Genomic DNA, 22,256 nt, shown 5'->3' on the forward strand with positions numbered 1-22,256 from the left:
CGACCAATTGTTTATTTCGATATCTAGCTACGTCTGTTTTTTACAGTTACGGCATCAGGCGTTGGATCTTCCTTTTGTAAATCCGGAAAAGACGCAGGACTAAAAAAAGAGCCGGGCGAGGTGCAGTTAAAAGAACTCATCAGGTGTGCGATATGCTAATCTTCCAAATACGAGTTGGCACGTTGAACCCGCGGTGTGTGTTTTCGTCTGCACGGGAAGACAACTTTATTAAAAAGACAAAACGTCATGGGGCTGGTATAGCTCTATGGTTGTTTGCTTTCATCTCGAGCCTGTGACAAGACCTGGTAATAAATCAAGTAGACACATGAAAGCAGATAGTGTGGTATCCTGTGACTGGGGATGTGGCAAAGGAGTCTGATATTTAGATTCCCTGAAGATACACCGAGAAAGTCAGTTCCTCTTGTGTCTCCACGCTACACAAACAGACATCAGAGAAGAGCCGAGACAAGCCGATGAAGAATATCCAACATGTGGAAGGCTGTTATCCGACGGGGTCTTGGGAGAGGTGCTCGGCGAGGAGAAGAGAAGCGGCGTCAAGAGGGTAAATGGAAACAAAAGTCTTGTGAGGAGGGAAAAACAGCAGAAATACAAGAGCTGAAGCTCCTGAAGGACTGGATGGTCGAGCAGAGGACCGTGGAAGGAGGAGGAAAGGATCAAATGAGAAACTACGGAACAGGATGATTAAAGGAGAAAATACGTGATTTAGTAAATCCTTGAAAGCAAGCAACATGTGAAAGTGGGTTCCAGGCTGATCGTTCTCCCTTTCCCTCCAGGATATCCACAACACCTGCGAGACCCTCCGTATTTTGGCCGATCCCTCGTACATTACATTACATTACATTTGGCAGACGCTTTCATCCAAAGCGACTTACAAACGAGGACATAAGGACTGCAAATAACACTTGCAAATCCAAGAGGCACAGGAAATATACAGAACAGTAAGCTTGGGTTAGTGAGGTTTTTTTTTTTTTTTTTTTTTGACAAAGATGTACACAAACGTACACATACACCCACACACTGCATAGCCTAACTTGGTGTTAGCCGCACTCGTCCCATAGCTTCTGCACGCCGCTGCCATCGGGACGGAGACTGCGAGCCACGACCGGCTAAAGGACGGCTTCGTCCACCAGGCTGTCAGGAAGCTCAACTCCCTCCCTGCTCTGCACCCTCTACCCTTTCAGGCCTCTCCCACGCCCACATACTAGGGATTCTGTGACCACCCACCCACCCATACACACACACATTGAGTCAAGTACCTGACTGAAGAACCCTTACATGGACTCATTCGCTTAAAAGAAAAAAAATGCAGTGTAAAACTGTTGATGCAAATGCATTTTCATGCAATCACTTTTTTCTTTTTTTTTTTGCAATCGCACTCCTGTTGCTTTTTAAAAATCAAACCAGATCTACCTGAGCATAACTCCTTGTTGTTCTCAGTGAGATTTTGAATTATTTTTTTGGGGGGGGGGGGGAGTACTTATGCACCGTGGGTTTTAGAGTAACGCTATTTCAACGCTCAGACAATAAAGTTGATAGACCTGCAGAAAGACCCTGCACACCAGCAGTCTTTCTGCTTCTCGCTTCATGGTCGGCGCTTAGATCCATTAGCTTAGCTTTCAGCTCCCAGCAGAACACACTGCGGAGCCCTTTCCAGTCCCGGAGAAGAGACCGTCTCCCACTGTCGTTTTATTTTAAGGGAGGGATCGCCTGTGCGGTCGCGCTCCGTCTCTGAGACTCAGACGAGCGCTGCAGCCTGCAGCTGTGACAGCGCTGCTGAACTATGCAAAACCCGACCCCGGGTTTGACAGTTTGCTCAGTGGTTGCACTGGAGGTAGACGGGGAACGGCTTCTTGGATTAGTGACACATCAAATGTTTTTGAATCTATTAGCGTGATGCACGCATACAAAGCAGTATGGATGAGGTTAGACGTTTAGGGCGCATTAACATGGGAAAAGCACATTTTTTAAGGAGAGGAGCTTCAGATGCCACATACTCAATTTACATGTAACTTATTCAAATCTGTTAATTTTGAATTTCCTCTTACTTCAGCTCTATCACTTCCTTTCCTATTGAGTTTGCTCTCAGTGTGATCTCCCCCTCCTCATTGGATGATTTCTTTTCTCAGGATTTGCTTTTGCTCAGCTATTTTATTTGAGTTTTCTTTTTTTAGCACCGGCCCTTGTCCGTGTCTTCTCCGGTTTGTCCGACCGGCATGGATAACCGCGTAGCTGTGGGGCAAATGTATCGGATTTTAGACGTCTTTTTGCCCACGCTTTTAGAGAAAAATCACATTTTTGTTTTGTATTCAAATGAATAGAAGTACAGTATACCCTTGTTTTTCACGGGGATCACGTTCCAAAAAGAACCCGTGATGGGCAAAATCCATGAAGTAGAAACCTTCATTTTTTTTTTACAATTATTATACAATTAAATACTCTATTATGCATCGCTGCTGTCGTCCTTATGTTTCTTTCTTCCTTCTTTATAGAACGAACGGAAGATTCATTAATTCCGTAATGCCGACCTACAGACGCATAACTTTTACCTTCCCTTAGCATGTCCAGAAGTTTAACTTTATCTGCGATAGATAGCATCTTCCGCTGCCTTTTGGGCCCTGCCGCAGGCGCTTTTGTCGCTCCAGAGCGTTTTGTCAATATTATGGGTTTTAGAGAAACTCGAAATTGCGAGAGAATGTGCACGTACGTCATGTAAATTTGGCAAGCTGTTTTACGTACGTGTACATATTAAACTGCAACGTTACTGACGCACAGGTAGAGAAGAAGCGGAGTGACTTTTTAGCCAATCAGAATGCAGAACACAATGTGCGATGATTTCAAATCTGTGAAGTAACGAAACCGTGAAAAGTAAACCGCGTTATAGCGAGGGATCACTGTAGTATGATCTTCAGGAAGGGAATAGTTTTATTTTATCAAATGGAAAGAGCGTTGCACATGTAGTAAGTAAAATAAGACATTGACAATTTACTATTTTTTGTTACAGCAATATGAACTTTGAAGAACTTTGAGAAACTCCGCAATGATGTAGGAGTAGTAGCATAATACTTTGCATACAGCCTATCACAGCACTTTAGTTTTAAATTGACATGTCACTCACATACTTTGATTGACACATTATTCTACTGTAGTAGACGTGGGAGTGTGTCAGCATTATTGTGGCAGTGTAACGCACAAACTGGAAGAGCAACTAAACAGAAAGCAATCACACAAAACAGCCATCACTTTAATTTCTTTCAGTGTGCCTATTTTTGTCAAGCTCTGATTAAATGTGTGATTTATTCACCCGGGCTTTGGGAATAGGGTGAAGTAATCTGGTGAAAAATGTGGCAATTGTCACCCCGGCTGAACACAAATATAATGTCGGACGAACAGACATTTACGTATGCTTTCTTTGCGTTCTGCACATTTTGATTTACAACGTCGCACATTTATAATTAACTTAATCAGCTATTTATGATCACCTTCGATATCTATCTTGCTATGTGCAGAGCTGACTAATAGGAACCTCCTTATGGGATTTGAAATAATAAACAAATACATCATTTATGCCGATCCTCCCTCTGCGTCAAGAATACGTCAAGAATATGAATTCCTTAGCAGGCCTCAAATTATCGCTCGACAAATCCCCGACCGGTGCATGTTCTTCTCATCTTTTCCGGTGTCACCGGTGACCTCTCAGGTTCCTCGCCGTGATGGGCACTTGTGACTTTCTGGCTAAAATGTTGAGCATCTGCCTCCATGAAGGAGGGCTGAAACGTGACCATTTCAAATACCATGTTCTCTGCCTTGCATATGATTGGGGGTCGGGGGAAAAAAAAAGAAAAAAGAAAAAAAGAAGCACTGAGGTAAATTATCCAGATGACTTCGCCCAATGCGGGTGAGCGCCCGCTCTTTCCTCATTAGGGACATGACTATCCACCTACCGAGAGTCAGATTTTGCAGCTCTATACCTCCACCTTTGCACGCTCCGTGAACGTGACGTGCCAGTCCATGTCATTAAAAGATTTTCTCATTCTTCGGTGACAATGTGCGATTTTGTCGGGATACGTGCTGTTTTTTTTTTTTTTGCCAATCTCTCAGTTCAACATTGCAATTCAAAATGGAACAAGCCCCCGTTGGAATTAGAGACGCCTGAAAATTGAGATGATATCGCCGTTCATTTTCTAGCTTCATTGCAGATGACCGCACACTATTTAAAGTTAAAATGTAACGGTTACATTTGGTGAATTTGTGCAGAGAGAGATTTTCTCAAACCTCGCCATTGCATTTCCATGAGATGAATGCTGTGTTATCGTAAAAAAAAAAAAAAAAAATGAATTTTCCGAGTCTGACTTCCGGGATGTAAAACAGCATTAGGAGTCATGATGAGACATCTCAAGTGGCCAGACATTTTTATTTGGGCATGACATTTACTTCCTTCAGGTTTCGAGGGCACAGAAGTACTGAAGTCCTTGAAATGCCAGTGGGACAAAGAACCGAGTGTTTGAAAAGCAAGACTTTTTTTTTTTTTTTTTTTTCAATGCAATGACCTAGAGTATTTTAGAGAGAGACAGCAAAAATACAGGAAAAGCCGCTGGGACTCCGAGGCGCGAATGCACGTTATCGTCAAACACAATAACATATCGTGCATGTTACTCTATAATGTTAATTAAAAAGAAAAAAAGAAGAAGTGGAGATGTTGATGCCCGAGGAAGTTGCAGGACGTATTAGGACGGGAAAGATTAGAAAACAAGCGCAGGAGTGCAGTAAAACATGGTAAACGGGTAGTGAAGATGTGTGGGGTGTTACTGTACCTCTTTTGCCATAGACTTTGGGGCCTGCTAGTGCAGTAGGAGCTGGAGGGAATGAATATGGGGTGGATGGAGTCGGGGTGTTGGGAGCGTCTGGTGGTGGGGACAGACAGACAGACATACATAAAACAAAACATAAATAAATTAAAAAAAAAAACTGAAATGAAATTAGGCAGTTAGATACGGTAACAAAACAACACACACTGGTCTAGGGCAAAATACACAAATGGAGAAACACAAAATGACAAAAGCATAAACGTGTAAATATAGCTGTAATTTTCTGACGTGCACCGTGGTGATAAATGGAAACGTCTCATCGCGCGATGTGCGCAGCAAAGAGCGAAGATGGAGGATATCGCTAAAAAAAACGCGTCGCGGTTGGAACATTCGAAGCCAAAGTCCTGCTCCGACCCTTTCGGGTAATTTCATCATGCAAAGCGAGCACTACTGAGACATTTTAGGTTTTTATCCTTTTTTTGTCGTTTTAATATCTTTAAAAAGCAGCGGTCACTTACATTGTCTGGGATGAGCAATGGGAGTAAATATGATCAGCAGAAACTGGATGGATCTTTTAATGTTTGAATCAAAAAATCCTAACGGCTGCAATTTAAATGGGAAATGACTTTACGTTGATAACCGACATTCTAAGTTCCCCCGTGTGTGCCATGATTGAAAAGAAAAATATATGAACATTGATAGGTTCGCAGCAAAAACATGAATGTTTTTAGCGTTGCAATTGGAGTCCTAAGCCAACACGCTTCCTCTTTATGGACAACATGCGAAACAACGGAGAAGACGTCAGCGCACGCTTTGTTTGTGACTCCTTCCTGTTCAGTGTATAAACCAAGGCGACATTTCCCACTGTGAAATGTTAAAGAACAGGAAAAAAAAAAAAAAGAGACTGAAAAATTGCGTGACAAAGTTAATGAGGTTACACGCCACCTTGTTTATGTCACTCTGATTTTTATGGTGAGCCAGAGGCTTTTAATTGGATGTGGTACAGGGCAACTGTCCTGAATGTCTCAGCGACTTTTCAGCCACAGTGTGAATCACTAAGCAGCTGAGTGCATGTCTACGGGAAAAAAGGCAAGAGAGCAAAGGAGACAAAAAAAAAAAGAGCGTCTTCCCATTGCAGGGGAACCATTAAAAAGGTATTTTCCAAGAATTATGGCTGCAATTGTGAAAGGCTAAAAGGTGTGCTAATCAGTAATGAAGGATTGGAACAGACTGAGTGCCATTTTAAAAGAACAAGTAATGAATCTGGATTGGACACTTTGACCCTCCCGTACCCAATTGCCTTTTTTGTGGTGTAGAATTTGTCAGCTTAATAACATCACTGTCATTAAGAGCATTGGTTATTCTTGCCGTTGCAGCTCGCTGGCATTTGAAGGAATGTTGGAGTACACAGATGTGGCATACGGGACAATCAGGCTAATTGAATCCCACCAAATGGGCTCTGTGGTTGAAATGTTCGGATATAGCTTCCTAGTTTTGAGGCACGATTGACATTTTTAGTCCAACGTATCAAAGGAGATTACTGGTGAATTTACTGAAGTGCTTACAATAAAACAGAATCAAACTATTCCAAGAGAAAATCATTGTCAAATCTCGTTGCTGCGACTGGACTTCGATTTTATTTTCCTGTTTTTTAAACCGAATCTCTGTTCTCCGCCTTCCTGATCCTAATTGTCTTTTCAAAAAATCACCGCCGGGGAAGCAAATACCGAGAACCTGACAAAACATCATTACCATAATGATCATCACCGTCAAAGCAGTGTTAAGCGACTTTTTAAAATGTATTTTTATTTCATTTTTTTTCTATTATTTTAGGAGACACTGTCCATATTTATTAAATGAAATTTCACACTCGAGGACATGCAGTTATTCCTCTGCTGTTATGCACACACAGCATCTGACAGTAGAACCAGTGACGCTTTATGAAAACTTCATGAAAATCAATACAAATAGATTAATAAAAAAAAAACAATATAAAAGCAAGGGAGGGGGCAGAGAGGGAAGAATGGTTTGACAGTTGGTCACCAATTTTTTTGGTGGTTAGTTTGTTATGTCTATTCAGGACCAGTCAGTTAGCATCCCATAAGGAGTTCAACTGCGCAGCAAAGTGAGGAAAAACATGTGAATTCCACAGTTTGAGTCAGAACCGTCATCTTCTTGCTGGGAGGCGCAAGTGCTGATGTTGTGAAAGATTAAAAAGTGTGCGTCTGAAAAAAGATAATTCAAACCAGAATCAATGCACTGGCAGGATCTTTCTTTTATTTTTCCGCGTCCTTTCTGAGGCATGTAAAAATGACATTTTTTTATGTTGAAAAATGCCCCTTCTTTTTTGTTTTGAACTTGTCAGCCATTGTACGGTTGTTGTTTACACCTTTTAGCATCTAAATAAAAATTTAACACAGTCATAAATTAGGATTTTGAGCAATATAGTTTTAATATTAAATTTTCAATTATGAGGTATACTTACTGTTATAATGTATACTTACTGTTGATTTTTATAAATTTATTTTTTTTAAAATATCAAATTATTAATGGTAATTTGATATTTTTCATGTCAATTTTCAGGGCATTTTTCATTATTTTAAGAAAATTCTTTCCTCAAATTGTTCCTCTGCTGCTTTGGCCTTTTTGTGGTGAACAAGTTTCTTTTTAGGTCCAACTGAGCTTAAATGAAGCTCAAGGGAAATAAAAAGGCTAATTTTTGACAACGTTGGTTCTTTAAATCCCTCACAATATGTTGTGCAATAAACAGATCATGTGGCGTTTGAATGGCGGTGTCACTTTCTTCAAGTCCAATGCACATCTTATAGTTTTTTATATAGTCTAAATGTCCTCAGTCCTGGAGTTATCCCTTGTTCAAAAGCAAGTTACAGCACATAAAATATATACATTTTTTGCTTTCTTGACTTTCATGTGTCATCGTGTTCCTAACCATTCCCAGCAGCTTCATGAACTATTGATATTAACCTTGGTTGCATCCTGCAGCAGCTTCAGCTCTGCTTATTATTGTTCAGCCAGCAAGGACAGTTAAACCATATGGTGGAGCGATCTGTCAGCAATTCAGAGGTTGATTCTGTAATTTGTTTGCTCAGATTAAGCCTGTTTCTCAAATTAGAAATGGAATAATAAAAAGCCCCCCCGTTGAGTAGGTAATAATAATGTATGTTTTCCTCATTCTAGGCAGAAAGATCCTTGTTTACCATCAATTTTAAAGCTTTTTTTTTTGGGGTCAAAAATATCAAATTTATCCCTCATCGCAAAACAGAGGAGGGAAAAAAAAAAAAATCATCTGCGATGCTATACGGCACTTTTATTCTTAATCCCGAGAGACAAATAGCAGTGGATAAACAGAAAAGGAAAAGCTATCTGTTGTACCGACACTTCCTCTGGCGTTACTTGGAATTACTTATCCATCCCCGTGATATTCCTGACAACACAGCACTAAATTCTGCCTCCCTCACATGTTTGTGTATATGTGTGTGTGTGTGTGTGTGTGTGTGTGAAGAGGATCTGGGACGCAGGCTTATTTAAGGAAAGGCGTTGGTGGTATTTGTGTCACCTGAGGCCTTTATAATCCCTGCAAGAGACAGTACCACTAATCATTTTTAGTGAGAGTATGCAAATATGGCGGGCGGGGAGGAGGGGGCGGCGGCAATATTATTCCTAGTATTTGCAACGGAGCTTGGAGGTTGGATGTTACACCTGTGAGGTTTATACTTTTCATGTTATTAAAAAATATCCAATCAACTCTTGATGGGGCGATACGCTAATGATGATGGCTCTTTAAACGCAACAACATGGCTTTCGGTATTGTGTACCAAGGAGAAGAAGTCTCATCATACGACAACGGATGTTCTCACAACCTGCTGAGAATGCAAAATGTGTCACTACTGAGGATCCGTCTATTCTCTTTTCCCTTTAGATGAGGACAGACGGAGCACAAACGTCCAGCTATCAGCTTTAGCTTTGAACTCACCATAGACGTAGAGCACATATTCAGCACTGCTGGTCCCCAGGTGGTTGCTGGCTTCGCAGCGGTAGGTGCCATTGTCCGTCTTGTTGAGCGAAGTAAAGGTGAGCTCCCTCCCCTCGACGATCACCCTGCCGAGGTCGGAGAGTTCAATCCCGTCTTTTGTCCACATCACAGGATCCGGCCTGGAAGTTGGAAGGATGGGAGAGGAAAATATGAAGCGCTACAAAGACGATGTTAGAAAAAAGGCTGACATGGAGTCGTACGGCACGCGAGTGACTTACGACGGGTTTCCGTTGGACACGCATTCCAGCTTTAAGAATTGACCCTCGTGAGGAACAGCGAGAGAGTGGGTGATCTCCACCCGCGGAGCGTCTAGGGATGCAACGCAGATTATCATGAAACATTTCAATCAATCAGATGTTTTAGTGAAAGACATTAGCAAACACAAACTAGAATGGAGAACAACCGGAACATCGTGCTGATCGGACTGACATCGGCGTATGGAAACGTGACTGAAAATAAACAGCGGTTAAAACCTGATTCCCCTACGTATAACACATGGATTCGCTTGTGTATTTGCGAGTGTATTTGCAGTCCCTATGTCCTCTATTGTGAGTTGCTTTGGGTAAAAGCATCTGCTAAATGCAATGCAATGTAATGTAATGCAATGTAATGAATGTTTTCAAGTAAATACCACATCTACATTGTACAGCTGCGAGTTCCATTTCATCAACGACTGATTTTGATATAAATTAACAATTTTGAGGATTTTTTTTTTTCTCATTTCTTTGCTGTCAGCTGAATATTTGTGCTGTAGACACGTGTTACCCGGGGCTTTGCGAAACACTGATAAGTCAGTCAATACTGGAAGTAATAGTCATTCATTTATTCATTATCTAAACCGTTTATCCGGCACTATCTGAGCTGTCAATGGGCGAGAGGCGGGGTTCATCCCGGACCGGTCGCCGGTGGATCACGAGACCACATATCCAGACGCACAACCGTTCCCGCTTTCATTTATGCGTCTTGGCAATACCGTGCTGCCACGCCTCCCAAAGTAATTGTCATATTTCTGCATGCATATAAACATATTTTGCGCGCACATATTAATGCATCAGGGACACCCCTTGGATTTCTTCTTATCAGATTTCCGTGGACGTCCGATTTATTCATCGCTCATCCAAGTGCTGCACCAGGAGGCAATGAGACTGACAGCATGTTGTTGACCAAACAGGGGGTTAACGGTGCCTTGCGTCCCGAAACACGGGTTGTCCCTTTTAAGATAAACGTCTTAACCCAAAACACATGTCTACGTCAAAGTTCCCGGGCTAAAACCATAACTGTATGGCACTGTTGGAGCAAATGACATATTCATGAAGACTTCAGAAGCTTATCTTTACTAAACGATGGTCCCCCTGCCATGCCTTTACTAACATAATAAGGTTAGACTTAAAGAGTTTTGGACTGGCAGCGGACATCAGCATCATATCCTTTTAGATAACCTATGTGGAGTGTCTTTTTTTTTTTGATCATGACATGAACCTGACATCGATGTGGAGAAAACCTAAATAAACAAAGGGATTTTTATTCGGATAAGAAGAAAAAGCAATGCGGCAAATTGTCGGGTTTGAGCTGAGGGACCTACAGAGCTCCATAACATCATTTGTCCTGTTTCCCCACGTGGCTGTTGTCTCTGTACGTCAGACGGATCATTATATACTTACAGTGGACCTCCAGCACTTCGATGGCCTGCTGCAGTGTCCGCTCCAGAGACTCGTGCTCCACTTTGCAACTGTAGGCCACTCCGTCGTCGTTTCTGCTCACGTGTAGCTGCAGAGTGCTTTGCACTATGAACGTTTTCCCGCTCGCGCTCACCTCTTTGGTACCTGAGGAGGGAGTTTCATCGTGTCATTGACGCGACTCACTTTTTTTCTTTAAACGTGGCCACCGGTCGTCATCGTGTTTCACAGGTGGCTTTTCTGATCTCACACAAACACTGTGGCGTATAAACATGTCAGACCTTTATCGCACTGAAAACCCAACATTATCGGCTTTGGGAAAAGTCATGAAGGGTCTTAAGCGAAAAAACAATTCCCTCAAGTCTTCATGGTTAATAACAGTTTTGCTTAAACTCAACACCGGAAAAGCGAAATGGAAAATTGCAATCGGCGCATTTGGCCCAGGAGAGTCCGTGCGTTATTTCAACCAAATATGTAGAAAGAGGCAGTTTACACTTCAATTTCAATATGTGGAAATGAGCCAAAGGACCGGATTAATAAATACTTCCTAACGTTTGGAAGTTACGAGTGAAAGAATCACTCATTTCCAAACCCGACCGCTAATCCCGGGCCCCGGATATATGTGCACTCGCTATTTCCTCGTCCTCGGGAAGCCTGGTATCTCAAACGAAGACCCCATCTATAGCGAACAAGGCGTCGGTAGATGTTTCTCCCACTATTTACATTTAGCCGGATCTGATCGTATCCCGTGCCTGTCGCCTCCATACCTTATCACGCAAATTGGCGAATGTCGATTCTTCCTGCAGATCAAGACGATGACAAAACCCGGCGGCCGCGCATCATCCGAATGTGATGTATGCCATCTGAGAAAGGCTTTCTCAACAGCTTCTCCCTCCATTTCTAGACGGCGCGGCGGACAAAAACTTCCTCTCGTTGCACACAATAGCGCGGTGCAATACTTGTGCATCTTCTACCTGATATCCACAAGCTGCCCGGCTGCAGCGACAACATCACCAGGGCCAATCAGGCATTTGGCACTGATTTCAATCAAACTTGTTCCCATCGTTATTTCTCCTGGTTCTCTCCATCTGTACAATCTGCTCTCCGAGCGTTCCTTTCAACACCTGTATTGTTATCCCAACCGAAAAGCTGATCCATCTCGCAGCTCATCAACTCCCCAGTCACCGCCGGGGCATCGGAGAACTCCTCCACCCCGGCGTTGTAAAGAAATCATTTGCATAATGTCCTGAAATTTGGTGTTCCCTTTGATCACACCATTCCACTTTGTGCTTCATTTGCCTCCCAAATGACAAGCGCCTTGCGCAAGGCAAACCTGTTTGATCTAAGTTTGAAGACCAGCTTCTTTGACCATCACATTAGTGCTCCTGAGATTGTATTTGCACCCCATAAATCAACATCTCTTAAATGCAGTGGTGCATACTGGTAAGTCGGGCCCTCCAAAGGTCACAGAGACTTCCCTTGTCCCTGTCAGACAGTCCTTGAACATGGCATACCAGTGAGTACCTAGTCAGGAACGCGAGGAATTTTATTGCCATACAGAATGACAGTTCATTACTCAACTTATAAGTGAGACTCTCTTTGCATACCAAAAGACACTCGGCTCGCACGGATGAACAAATTGTGAAATTCCGGGTGAAACGGTAAAACAGATGTTCTGCCGAGAGGCCGGGGAGTGCAGATACCAGGGGATTCTGTGGCCGATTGATCAATATCTCCATGCGGTCTCACCCATCATGCTATCTAGGAACATAATTAAAACAAAACAAAAACAAAGAAACAAACAAAACTCATTTTTCGCTGTCTCGGAGCTATGATCTGTGAAGTAAAAGAAACATTTTTCATCCTTCTCTGTGGATAAAGTTCAAATCTCCTTTTTTTTTATTTGCATCATGTTTATCCAATTAATCCCTAATCTATCTATCTATCTATCTATCTATCCATCTATCTATCTATCTATCTATCTATCTATCTATCTATCTATCTATCTATCTATCTATCTATCTATCTATCTATCTATCTATCTATCTATCTATCTATCTATCTATCTATCTATCTATCTATCTATCTATCTATCTATCTATCTATCTATCTATCTATCTATCTATCTATCTATCTATCTATCTATCTATCTATCTATCTATCTATCTATCTATCTATCTATCTGTCTGTCTGTCTGTCTGTCTATCTATCTATCTATCTATCTATCTATCTATCTATCTATCTATGTTGATTATACATATTATATCGTATCGAGTAATATATTGTATCATATATGTTTATATATTTTTTATACTGTATTATATAGTTACTATTTTTGTAGTTTTCTAGTGTTTATGTAAAATATTGGACACAGAAGGCTCCTGGGTTCTATCGCGTTATTTAACCTTAACCAGGTTTAATTTAAGTTACTTAGTTGTGCATTAGTATAGTATCAGTCTACTATAGTATCAGCATTAGTATGGTCGCAGTCTTATTTATATCAATCCCTTTCCTCATCCCCTATTATGTAAATAATTGTGCACTATGTTAAAAAAGTGTCTATCTATTTATTTATATTTTTAATAAAAGTCCGGCACATCGCAAAATTTCACTGTGCCTGTACAATGACAATTAAAAATCTTGATTCTTGATTCTAGTATCTCCGAAAAAAAAAAAAAAAGCAGCTACATAAATAATTAAATAAAGACTTTTTTACCATCATTTTATTTCATTTTGGAACCGGTGTGCTAAATCAGCTCACGTCGCGGCGGCGCACAGCACTTTGGCCCCTTATGTATTTGTAAACACGAAAACGTCTCTCACACAGTATCGGGCTCCACGAGAGTATCGGTTTATTCAGATAACGATCATCTTTATCAAGCGCTGCCGTTTGCGTATTGTCACCGTAATAGAACGCATTAGAGTAATGATTATCCTGATGGGCCACCTTTGTTTGCATCTCTTAAGGAAACCGCTCACGCTCATGGGTCCCTTCGATGTAATCATTTGCTCCAATTTCTAAGAATCCAACCCTACTGTCTGCTCTCCCTCTTGATTCTGCCAATCAACTATTCTGCTCGGTTACTTCCCTCAACTGAGGCAATATGCCCACCTCCCCCAGAGATGAATGACTGACAGCTCTGCAGCGTTAGCAACGTTAACCCGGAGTACTGGAGAGAGAGAGAGCGAGAGAGAAAGAGGCAAAAAAATGGCTGCTCCTTTACAAAGAAGGAATTGTTGGGAGACAAAAGGAAAGGAAAAGAGCTCATTAAAATTCTAATTGCAAAACATCCTTTCGCGGTTGTAAACATTGGCAATTTTGTTGCGTACATGATAATAATTGCGACAGCTGCAAACACCTCAGTGTTGTTGGAGCCCGTATCCAATCTGATGGCAGCTGCACTCTTGCGCTGCGATATCGCCATTTATTCTATATCTGTGTAGGAGGTATTTGGAAAGAGCTGAGACAAATAATAATGGAAATACGAAATATAAATTTTAGCAGTAGGTATGCGGAACATATTTTCAGAATAATATCTGTCTCGCCTCTAAATGGTATTAAACTTCTGCAAGAAGAAAGTTATTAATTTCAGCAAAATGGATTTTGTAATATTTTCAACACTGCAGTGACATATGACTGAACATTTTTGAGCAAGAGCGTAATAAAGACGGATTCGTACTTACAATATTTGAATAATTATTCTCTGCAAAGAACAAGTACCTAGTACGTAATTATTCAAAACTATTGATCAAAGTATAAAATCCAAGCTTTTCTTGTGGGAAAGACCCAGGGGGTTTAAGCTGTCACTAGAAAATACAGTTTCGGCAGTGATGAACATGCATAATGTATGCAAGAGATAACTGATACAATAGCTTAGGGACTGTTTGGATTCATGATACCCTGAAATTGTAGACTTCATAGTCGTCTATGGCGGCTCAAAAGGGTAACAAGGGTGAAGAGGTTCGGTTATTTCGGGCGATTCCTGTTTTCGGCGAGGAGGAATCGATCCGCGTCGCACTATTCTGGGGGGCGAAGGGCGGCGGGGGCCTAAACAATATGTCTGAGGATTAGAAATGGAAATAACAAGTGTAAGAATAGGAGAATCTGACCCCTTTTGAGACATTTCGCCGCGGAGAGGGACGCCCCGAGGAAAGAAGATTCAGGGATAGATATGACAGCTAGCGGAGGACTGCTGGGACGGAAGAGGAATCATCGCCAGCCGCGATAGAGCTGACTAATCCTGGCAGCGGGGGTCGGATGGCTCAACGTACCCTGAACTACATCCCTTCTGAGGGGTATGTCTTTGGCTGCCTTTCTGAGTGACTACCATAATATAGCAGATAAATCATTTAAAGACCCCCTTTTTTCTTCCATCTAGGCAAAAACCATAGTCTACTGCAGGGGTCTCGCAGACTCGCGGCTAATTGCAGCCCTCGGAACAATATTTTGTGTCCTGCCTGAAATTAAATCTTGGTGTTGGTGAGGCTGATGCGTTTTTTCTCACATGCATCCTGGGGTTTTATACAGTGGGCTTCAAAAAGAAAAAAATGGGCAAGGGAAAAATGGAAAAGTAACTTTGCAATGTATTTTTTGCTTCAAAATTTGAAAAACAAAATGATTTTTTGATGAAAATACATCAAGTGACATTGCTAAAATGATCTTTTCTTATTTCTATAAAAAACACAAAAACAATACCAACAAAAAAAACCAAAACGGGCAAAGTTAAAAAGATGCAACCAATCAATGCAACCAATCAATTTTCAAATAAATTCTAGTGGCAAATTTTCCCCCAGTGACAAAATTTTCTCTTTTAACACTACAATATTTTTAGGGTGTAATTTCATCAATTCTTTTTTAATATTAATTTCCAATATTAATTCTGCATGTATTTTTTAGAGGAACATTTCATAACATATGAAGATTTTTATAATTTACCTGTTTACCTCCTTTACACCAAAACAAAGGAAAATTTGGACTTAGTGTCACTTCATGTTTTTACCGGTTTGGCCCCCTTGACGTCAAATTCGGCCATATATGGCCCTCGGACCAATATGAGTTGGACACCCCTGGTCGAGAGCACACGTGTCAAACTCAAGGCCCGCGGGCCAAATGTGGCCCGTCATGTTATTTTTTGTGTCCCGCAAGAATGTCTTAAAAGGTCTGATTGTCCTAAAATAAAGAAGTCAAACACGTGTCTTGAACAAAAACTACATTTCCCGCAATTCATGCCGATCACGTAACCCGCCAAGTGACGGCATCCCGCCATTAGATCGCAGTGTATCCACGTCAATGCCATTTTCAACGATAGGAATTGAGAAATACAATTGATCCCTAAATGTCCAGGAGGAGAAAAGTTGCTGCAGATGTGGAAGGCTGTTTCAAGAAAGATGGGTAGGCAAATACATGTTTGTGCTTCAAGGGGAAAAAAAACGGTATGTCTTTTGTGTTACGAGGAAGCGTCGGTTATCAAAGAGTCCAATCTAAGTTGGCATTTTGACGCCAAAATTAGCCTTCCAGAAAAACAACAAACTGTCCAAGAATTAAAAGTCAAACTACGATGGCAGCAAAATGTGTTCAAGAAAGCCGCATCCAAAAACACTGCAGCAGTGAAAGCTAGCTTTGGAACAAAGCAACTAGTAAAAATCTTTTTTTTTTACATCTATGCAAATGCATATGTAACATTTCGGGTTTGAATGGGTTAGTTAAGTTAAGTTATTAAACATTGAGGAGTAGTTATATTTATATTACATTACATTTGGTTACATTTAGTTACAGTTATATTGATATCGTTACATGCGGCCCTTTGAGGGCTGACACGGCCCTTGCAGAAAATAAGACTGGAATAACAGGGATCCAAATATTAAATTTATGGAGGTTGAAAATCCTGTATCTCTGGTGGCCTGATCTGAATGTTCTTTACATTTTCAAAAACTACAGCAAATAGCAGTACTTTCAAAATCACTCATTTTCTCCTGTAGTTAATTCATTTCAGTGTTTGGCAAAATTGTTGGAAAATGCCAGGGGCGTATTTGTAAAGCGTGAAATGAAATGCTAACTATATTCAGAAACAAATAAATAAATAAAAACAAATAAAAAAAAGTCAAAAAAAGACATAAAAGTTGCACAACATTAACCGATAATGATAAATTGTGTGAACCTATATTTAAAATGTTTAAATAAGCGATAATGCTTTAAATGGCTGCAAAAGCCTTTGAATGCAGAAAAAGGAAATGGAAGTAGAAGTAAAGTGCTCTTCATTATACCGGGGACGTGTTCTACTTATCTGACATTTGATTTTCTATACCTTGCTTCATATTACGATATTCAGTTTTCCCACATCACCCTGCCCCCAATATTAATGTCAAATGATTTTTAATTTCACAAATTGAACTGCTGGACCAAGAGATGTTTCGTGACCCCAGAGGGGCTCCACGTTTCCACATCAGACATGTGCCTGCTTAATATTTGACAATATTTGACGGCTCGGTTCATGTTTGCCGGCCCACCTCTTTAAAATGAGATTTAAAGTGAGCACAGAGAGCATTTACACTTTGATAAGTTAATGTAGAAAAAGCTTCCCCGTGTCACGTTGCACATATATAACTCTTCGGAGTGCGGCGGAGACGTTCAGCTGTGTAAAGAAGAGGAGGGAAGATGTTTTAAATGGAAATGGGGCTTTAAAATTCTTTTTTTTTTCACTGAAGAGTCTAGTAATGACTGGATGTTTTACTATAAAAAGGGCATTTCCCAACAATTTAACACTGACTTTGCAACACACACACACACACGAAAAAAAACGGCCATGGAATACATGAAAAAGTAACTGTGCAATGTATTTTTTGCTTCAAAATTTGAAAACAAAATTATATTTTGAAGAAAAAAACATCCAATGACATAGTTAAAACGATCTTTTCTTTTCTTATTTCTATAAAAAACACAAAAAAACGAAAGCAAAAAAAAAAAAAGGCAAAATTAAAAAGATCGATTTAATAACCAGAATAGCCACCAGTAGCCTTGTAAATTACAAATGCTACCAATCAATTTTCTAATAAATTCTAGTGGCGATTTTTCTCTTTTAACTCAACAATATTTTTAGGGTGTAATTTCATCAATTCTTTTTTAATATTCATTTCTAATATTAATTCATCATGTATTTTTTTTTAGAGGAAAAGTTCTTTACATATAAAGATTTTTATAATTTACCTGTTTACCTCCTTTACACCAAAACAAAGGAAAAATTTGGACACACACACACACACACACACACACACACACACACACACGTCATTGTATTGTATCATCTCAGCTGCGTTTTTAACCGACAGGTGACCGCGACTGGAGATCGCCTTTAAATGTTAAGCGTTTCCATCGGTTCCCGGCAGAGCTGTATCACGATGTCCCCCCTGACACGACATCGGCGGCCGCGACGGATCAACTGGAGATTCGTGAAGACACTTTCCCTCCCGGCTCTCAGAGGGAGAAGTGGAGTTTCGTATCGGGGTCTTGGCATTTAAAGCTGGACAGCCCCCGTCCCTTCAGGTTGTTGAAATTAATGAACGCAGACAAGGGCTCCTGCGGTTCGCTTTCCCGTTCTTTGGTTCTTTCTGGTAACCCGATCGGCGTCGCCCGAGATCGGACGATACACGCCTCTGCGCGGACGGATCTGATCAGGTTGACGCAAATACAGAGAAAATAAAACGGTAGCGCAGGTTATACGCGTGAATCTTGATATTTCTGGTTTTTTTGTCTGCCGACGTCACCCGGTAGCTCAACTGTGACAATCTTTTTTTTTTTTTTTCGATTAAAAAGAAATCCCTATTTTTGTCATTTTGGGGAGATCGGGAATCAAACCGGGAATGTCTGGGACCCGGACCAGCGCTCTTACCACCTCTGTGTAACACAAATTGATTTGAATAGCCGGTGTATAAATGTGTTTGGGCTCCGATTCGGGGTGAATCAGTGTTTTTGTGTCGGTGACTCGGGGCATCTTTTATTCATGCCGCCGCGACTCGCTGGAGCCATCTTGAAATTACATCTTTAATGGTCATTGATCCGCTCACCCCGGGGATCGGTATTGTATAAATGTAGTTCCAACGCTGACTTCTTAAAAGTAGTAAGCGACGTTGCTGAAATCCCTACAAATTTACCGTGTCGACTAGAAAACTTGGCGGAACCTCTGAACTGAATTCCCACTTGTGTCTCTTTACAATGTCAAGGGCTGTCACTTCAACTTCAGCACAACCTCGCGTCATATCGCCGATATCGGCCTCTCGCTTTCCTCCGAAGGGCTTCGCGGGTTATTCGGTTTTCAGTAACAACGATCCGCGGTCATCAAGGACAATTACACTTACGTAAGGAAATTCAAAAGGGTTCTGCCGCCGCTGTTGGGCTCTTCACTGAATAGGCATCCTTAAGTGATGGCGTGTGGAAAAGTACGCCGGCAAGGACCTAAAGTGGCGTGAGGAACGCGCGCCGGAATAACGGGATGTCCTTGACTAACAAGTTCGACAATAGAAAAAGGGGCTGTGACTGCGAGCAAGCAAATTTAAATCAAATCTGTTTTTTTTTTCCTCTTCTTCTTCCCTTAAGTCCCCTCGGAATAGAGCTATCGCATGACATGATGAAGCAATAACCTCAACAGTTTAGGTCACGGAATATGATAATCCTTATCCGATAGTGAACATCCCCGCCCTTATTTGAAATAAATATTCATTTCATCTCTGCTCGGCTTGGCTTCCGCAACCCCGCCATCCCCCCCCCCCCCCCCGCCCATCCAGTTCAGCGGTGTGTAAACAAGTGCTACATGTGGTGATATTGGCAGAGGTCTCCCTGGGTTTCGGTGTGTAACTGAGATAGAAATATACCATTACAGGGTGGGGACTGAGGGGATCTGTGGGACAAAGAAACTGGGAAATAAGAATATTGGAATCCATTCCGCACACATTGGCTTATATCCTTACACTCGGGCTATCTGCCCCATCTGCCTGTTTTGCACACACACACACGCAGACAAAGGCAGATCTACACACATTTAGCATAGGTTAGCTTTGAGTGAATGTGAACGGGTGAGGGGGGCCGCTCCGATGGCCGGGTCGGTAATATAATCTTCTCTATTCCCCGAGATCCCACACCAATATGTCACATTTGTCATTTGTTCCCGGCGTAGACGCCCGCAGTCAAGACGGCTCCCCGCGCACGCTGAACACACCCTGTTGTCAGGATGACGAACGCCTCGGCCGCATTCGCAAACACCAATACACACATTTACCGCGACGCCCTTCTCGTACGACTTAACGTGTATATTTAGTCCGCTTAAATGTACCGCTCTGATCGGGTCGATCATAAAATGATAAGCCAAGAGTTTTTTTTTTGTTTTTTTTTTTTACCCCAAATTTGATGTTGTTTGAGTAAAAACATTCACACGCGCTATAACAGGAGTACATATTATTATTGATACAATAAGAATTATCATACTTTCAAAAGGACTTTGGACTTCCTATTGTTTTAATTCATTCATCGATACCAAACATACAATCATTCACACGTCTAGACAATTTTGAGCCTCAACTGGACCTCCCGAATGTTTTTGGAACAATGGGAAGACCTAGAAAAGGCATATGACAGGGTGCCAAGAGAGGAGCTCTGGTATTGTATGAGGAAGTCTGGAGTGGCAGAGAAGTATGTTAGACTGGTGCAGGACATGTATGCTCGCTGTGAGACACTGGTAGGGTGTGCTGTAGGGGTAACAGAGAGGTTCAAGGTGGAGGTGGGACTCCATCAGGGATCAGCTCTGAGCCCCTTCTTGTTCGCAATGGTGATGGACAGGCTGACAGATGAGGTTAGACAGGAATCCCCATGGACCATGATGTTTGCGGATGACATTGTGATCTGTAGTGAGAGCAGACAACAGGTAGAGGAAAATCTAGAGAGGTGGAGGTATGCTCTGGAAAGGAGAGGAATGAAAGTTAGTCGCAGCAAGACAGAATATATGAGTGTGAAAGTGAGGAATTTTGATGGAACGGTGAGGCTACAGGGAGTGGAGATCAAGGATTTCAGGTACTTAGGGTCAACAGTCCAGAGCAACTGAGAGTGTGGAAAAGAGGTGAGGAGACGGGTCCAAGCAGGTTGGAATGGGTGGGAAAAAATGTCAGGGGTACTATGTGATAGAAGACTATCAGCAAGAATAAAAGGAAAGGTGTACAAGTCAGTGGTGAGACCAGCGATGATGTTTGGACTAGAAACTGTTACAATGACCAAAAGACAGCAGGCAGAACTAGAGGTTGCAGAGATGAAGATGTTGAGGTTCTCTTTGGGAGTGACCAGGATGGAGAGGATCAGGAATTAATCTATCAGAGGGACAACACATGTTATATGTTTTGGAGAGAAGGTCAGAGAAGCCACACTGAGATGGTTGGGTCATGGACAGAGGAGGGATAGAGAATATATTGGTAAACGGATGCTGGAATTGGAGCTGCCAGGCAAGAGGTCTCGAGGAAGACCAAAGAGAAGATTTATGGAGGTGGGGAGAGAGGATGTGAAGGTTAGATGGAGAAAGTTGATTCGGTGTGGCGACCACTGAAGGGAAAAGCCGAAAGAAGAAGGAGGAAACCCCGGCAGACACGGTTCTCGCTAACCACTTTGCCGCCTTCATTTTGTTAATGATGTTTTGCCAAACAGTATAATTGTAAAAATCAGGCTGTTGTGACGGGCGGTATTTATTATAAATATGTAAATCTATCCATACACAGGGTAAAACAGGTCCTATTTTCAAATGAAAATGACATACACTTACGTGTGTCATCTGAAGATGCTGAAAGACATTAAGATTTAATTACTTTTGCTGGGGAAACCTGGCATTTTATAAAGAGCAGTGTGCAGAAAAAAAAACAACATTTTTTTCTCAATTAGCAGCTTAAAAAAAAGAGACAATGCACAACATTGTCATAAATGGATGAAACTCAGAGAGCCATTTGTGATTCCGCTGATATCGCCAATTCTCTTGCCAGGCTTTGGCGAGTATTTTGCAAACTATTTTAATTCACCTTTCACCAAAAAAAAACCAAAACAAAACAAAAAAAAAAAAAGCAAAAATAACAAGGCAAGAAAAGAGCCAAACCAAAACCACGAGAAACATTTTTTTTTCTCACTTCATTACAATATTGATAAAAATATTGAGCCTTGACAATTAAGGAAATCATCTTTTAGTGATTATTTGAAGTCAACAGCATAACATGTTTACTCTTCCAAATGGAAACTGTGTTGCTTTAACAAGGACACATCCAGTAAATCCGGTTTGTTAAAGTAACAGAAAAAGCTATTTGTTCAGTTTTATTGTCTCTACTGCTCTTAAACCATGCAAAACCCCCTAAACTGTGGTATAAACTATTAATAACATTTCGAGTGCCCCTTATAGTGTCTGTTATATAAAATTGTAACTGGATGCTGCAACGTTTTACAGTTTCATGTTTGACTGGGCAGATAGAACCGTGAATTGGAATTTTTTTTTTCGTGAGGGGACAAAGTAATTCTGAAATGTACATTTCCTCTCATGCTATTCCCATTTTTAGCGGTATTTAAAGAAACCACATTTAGCAGCTTTGAATGCATCCCCTAACTAACAAAAAACATTTACATACAAATGAGTCAGACTGACGGCGTCTAGATAGCGATTCACTCCTTTTTTTTTTTTTTACGACAAG

At 41.2% G+C, this 22,256-nt stretch overlaps 1 protein-coding gene across 4 annotated transcripts in view; it reads right to left on the bottom strand.

Annotated features, from left to right (window-relative positions):
* Positions 1-22,256, bottom strand: part of LOC147216692 (cell adhesion molecule 2-like) — a 248,148-nt gene that overhangs the window by 19,928 nt on the left and 205,964 nt on the right. For 2 of the 4 annotated variants that reach the window (XM_086176744.1, XM_086176745.1), the window contains 4 exons: positions 10,542-10,703; positions 9,099-9,189; positions 8,821-8,999; positions 4,833-4,922 (listed from right to left, as the gene is read on the bottom strand). In XM_086176744.1, the coding sequence (XP_086032870.1) occupies positions 4,833-4,922; positions 8,821-8,999; positions 9,099-9,189; positions 10,542-10,703 (522 nt within the window). The remainder of the gene's footprint in view (positions 1-4,832; positions 4,923-8,820; positions 9,000-9,098; positions 9,190-10,541; positions 10,704-22,256) is intronic. The other 2 variants (XM_086176746.1, XM_086176747.1) reach the window with 1 other exon arrangement.

This window comes from Fistularia commersonii, chromosome 29 (genome assembly GCF_037954325.1).
Source record: "Fistularia commersonii isolate RoL2024-O1a breed Wild chromosome 29, RoL_Fcom_v1.0, whole genome shotgun sequence".
NCBI classification, from domain to species: domain Eukaryota; kingdom Metazoa; phylum Chordata; class Actinopteri; order Syngnathiformes; family Fistulariidae; genus Fistularia; species Fistularia commersonii.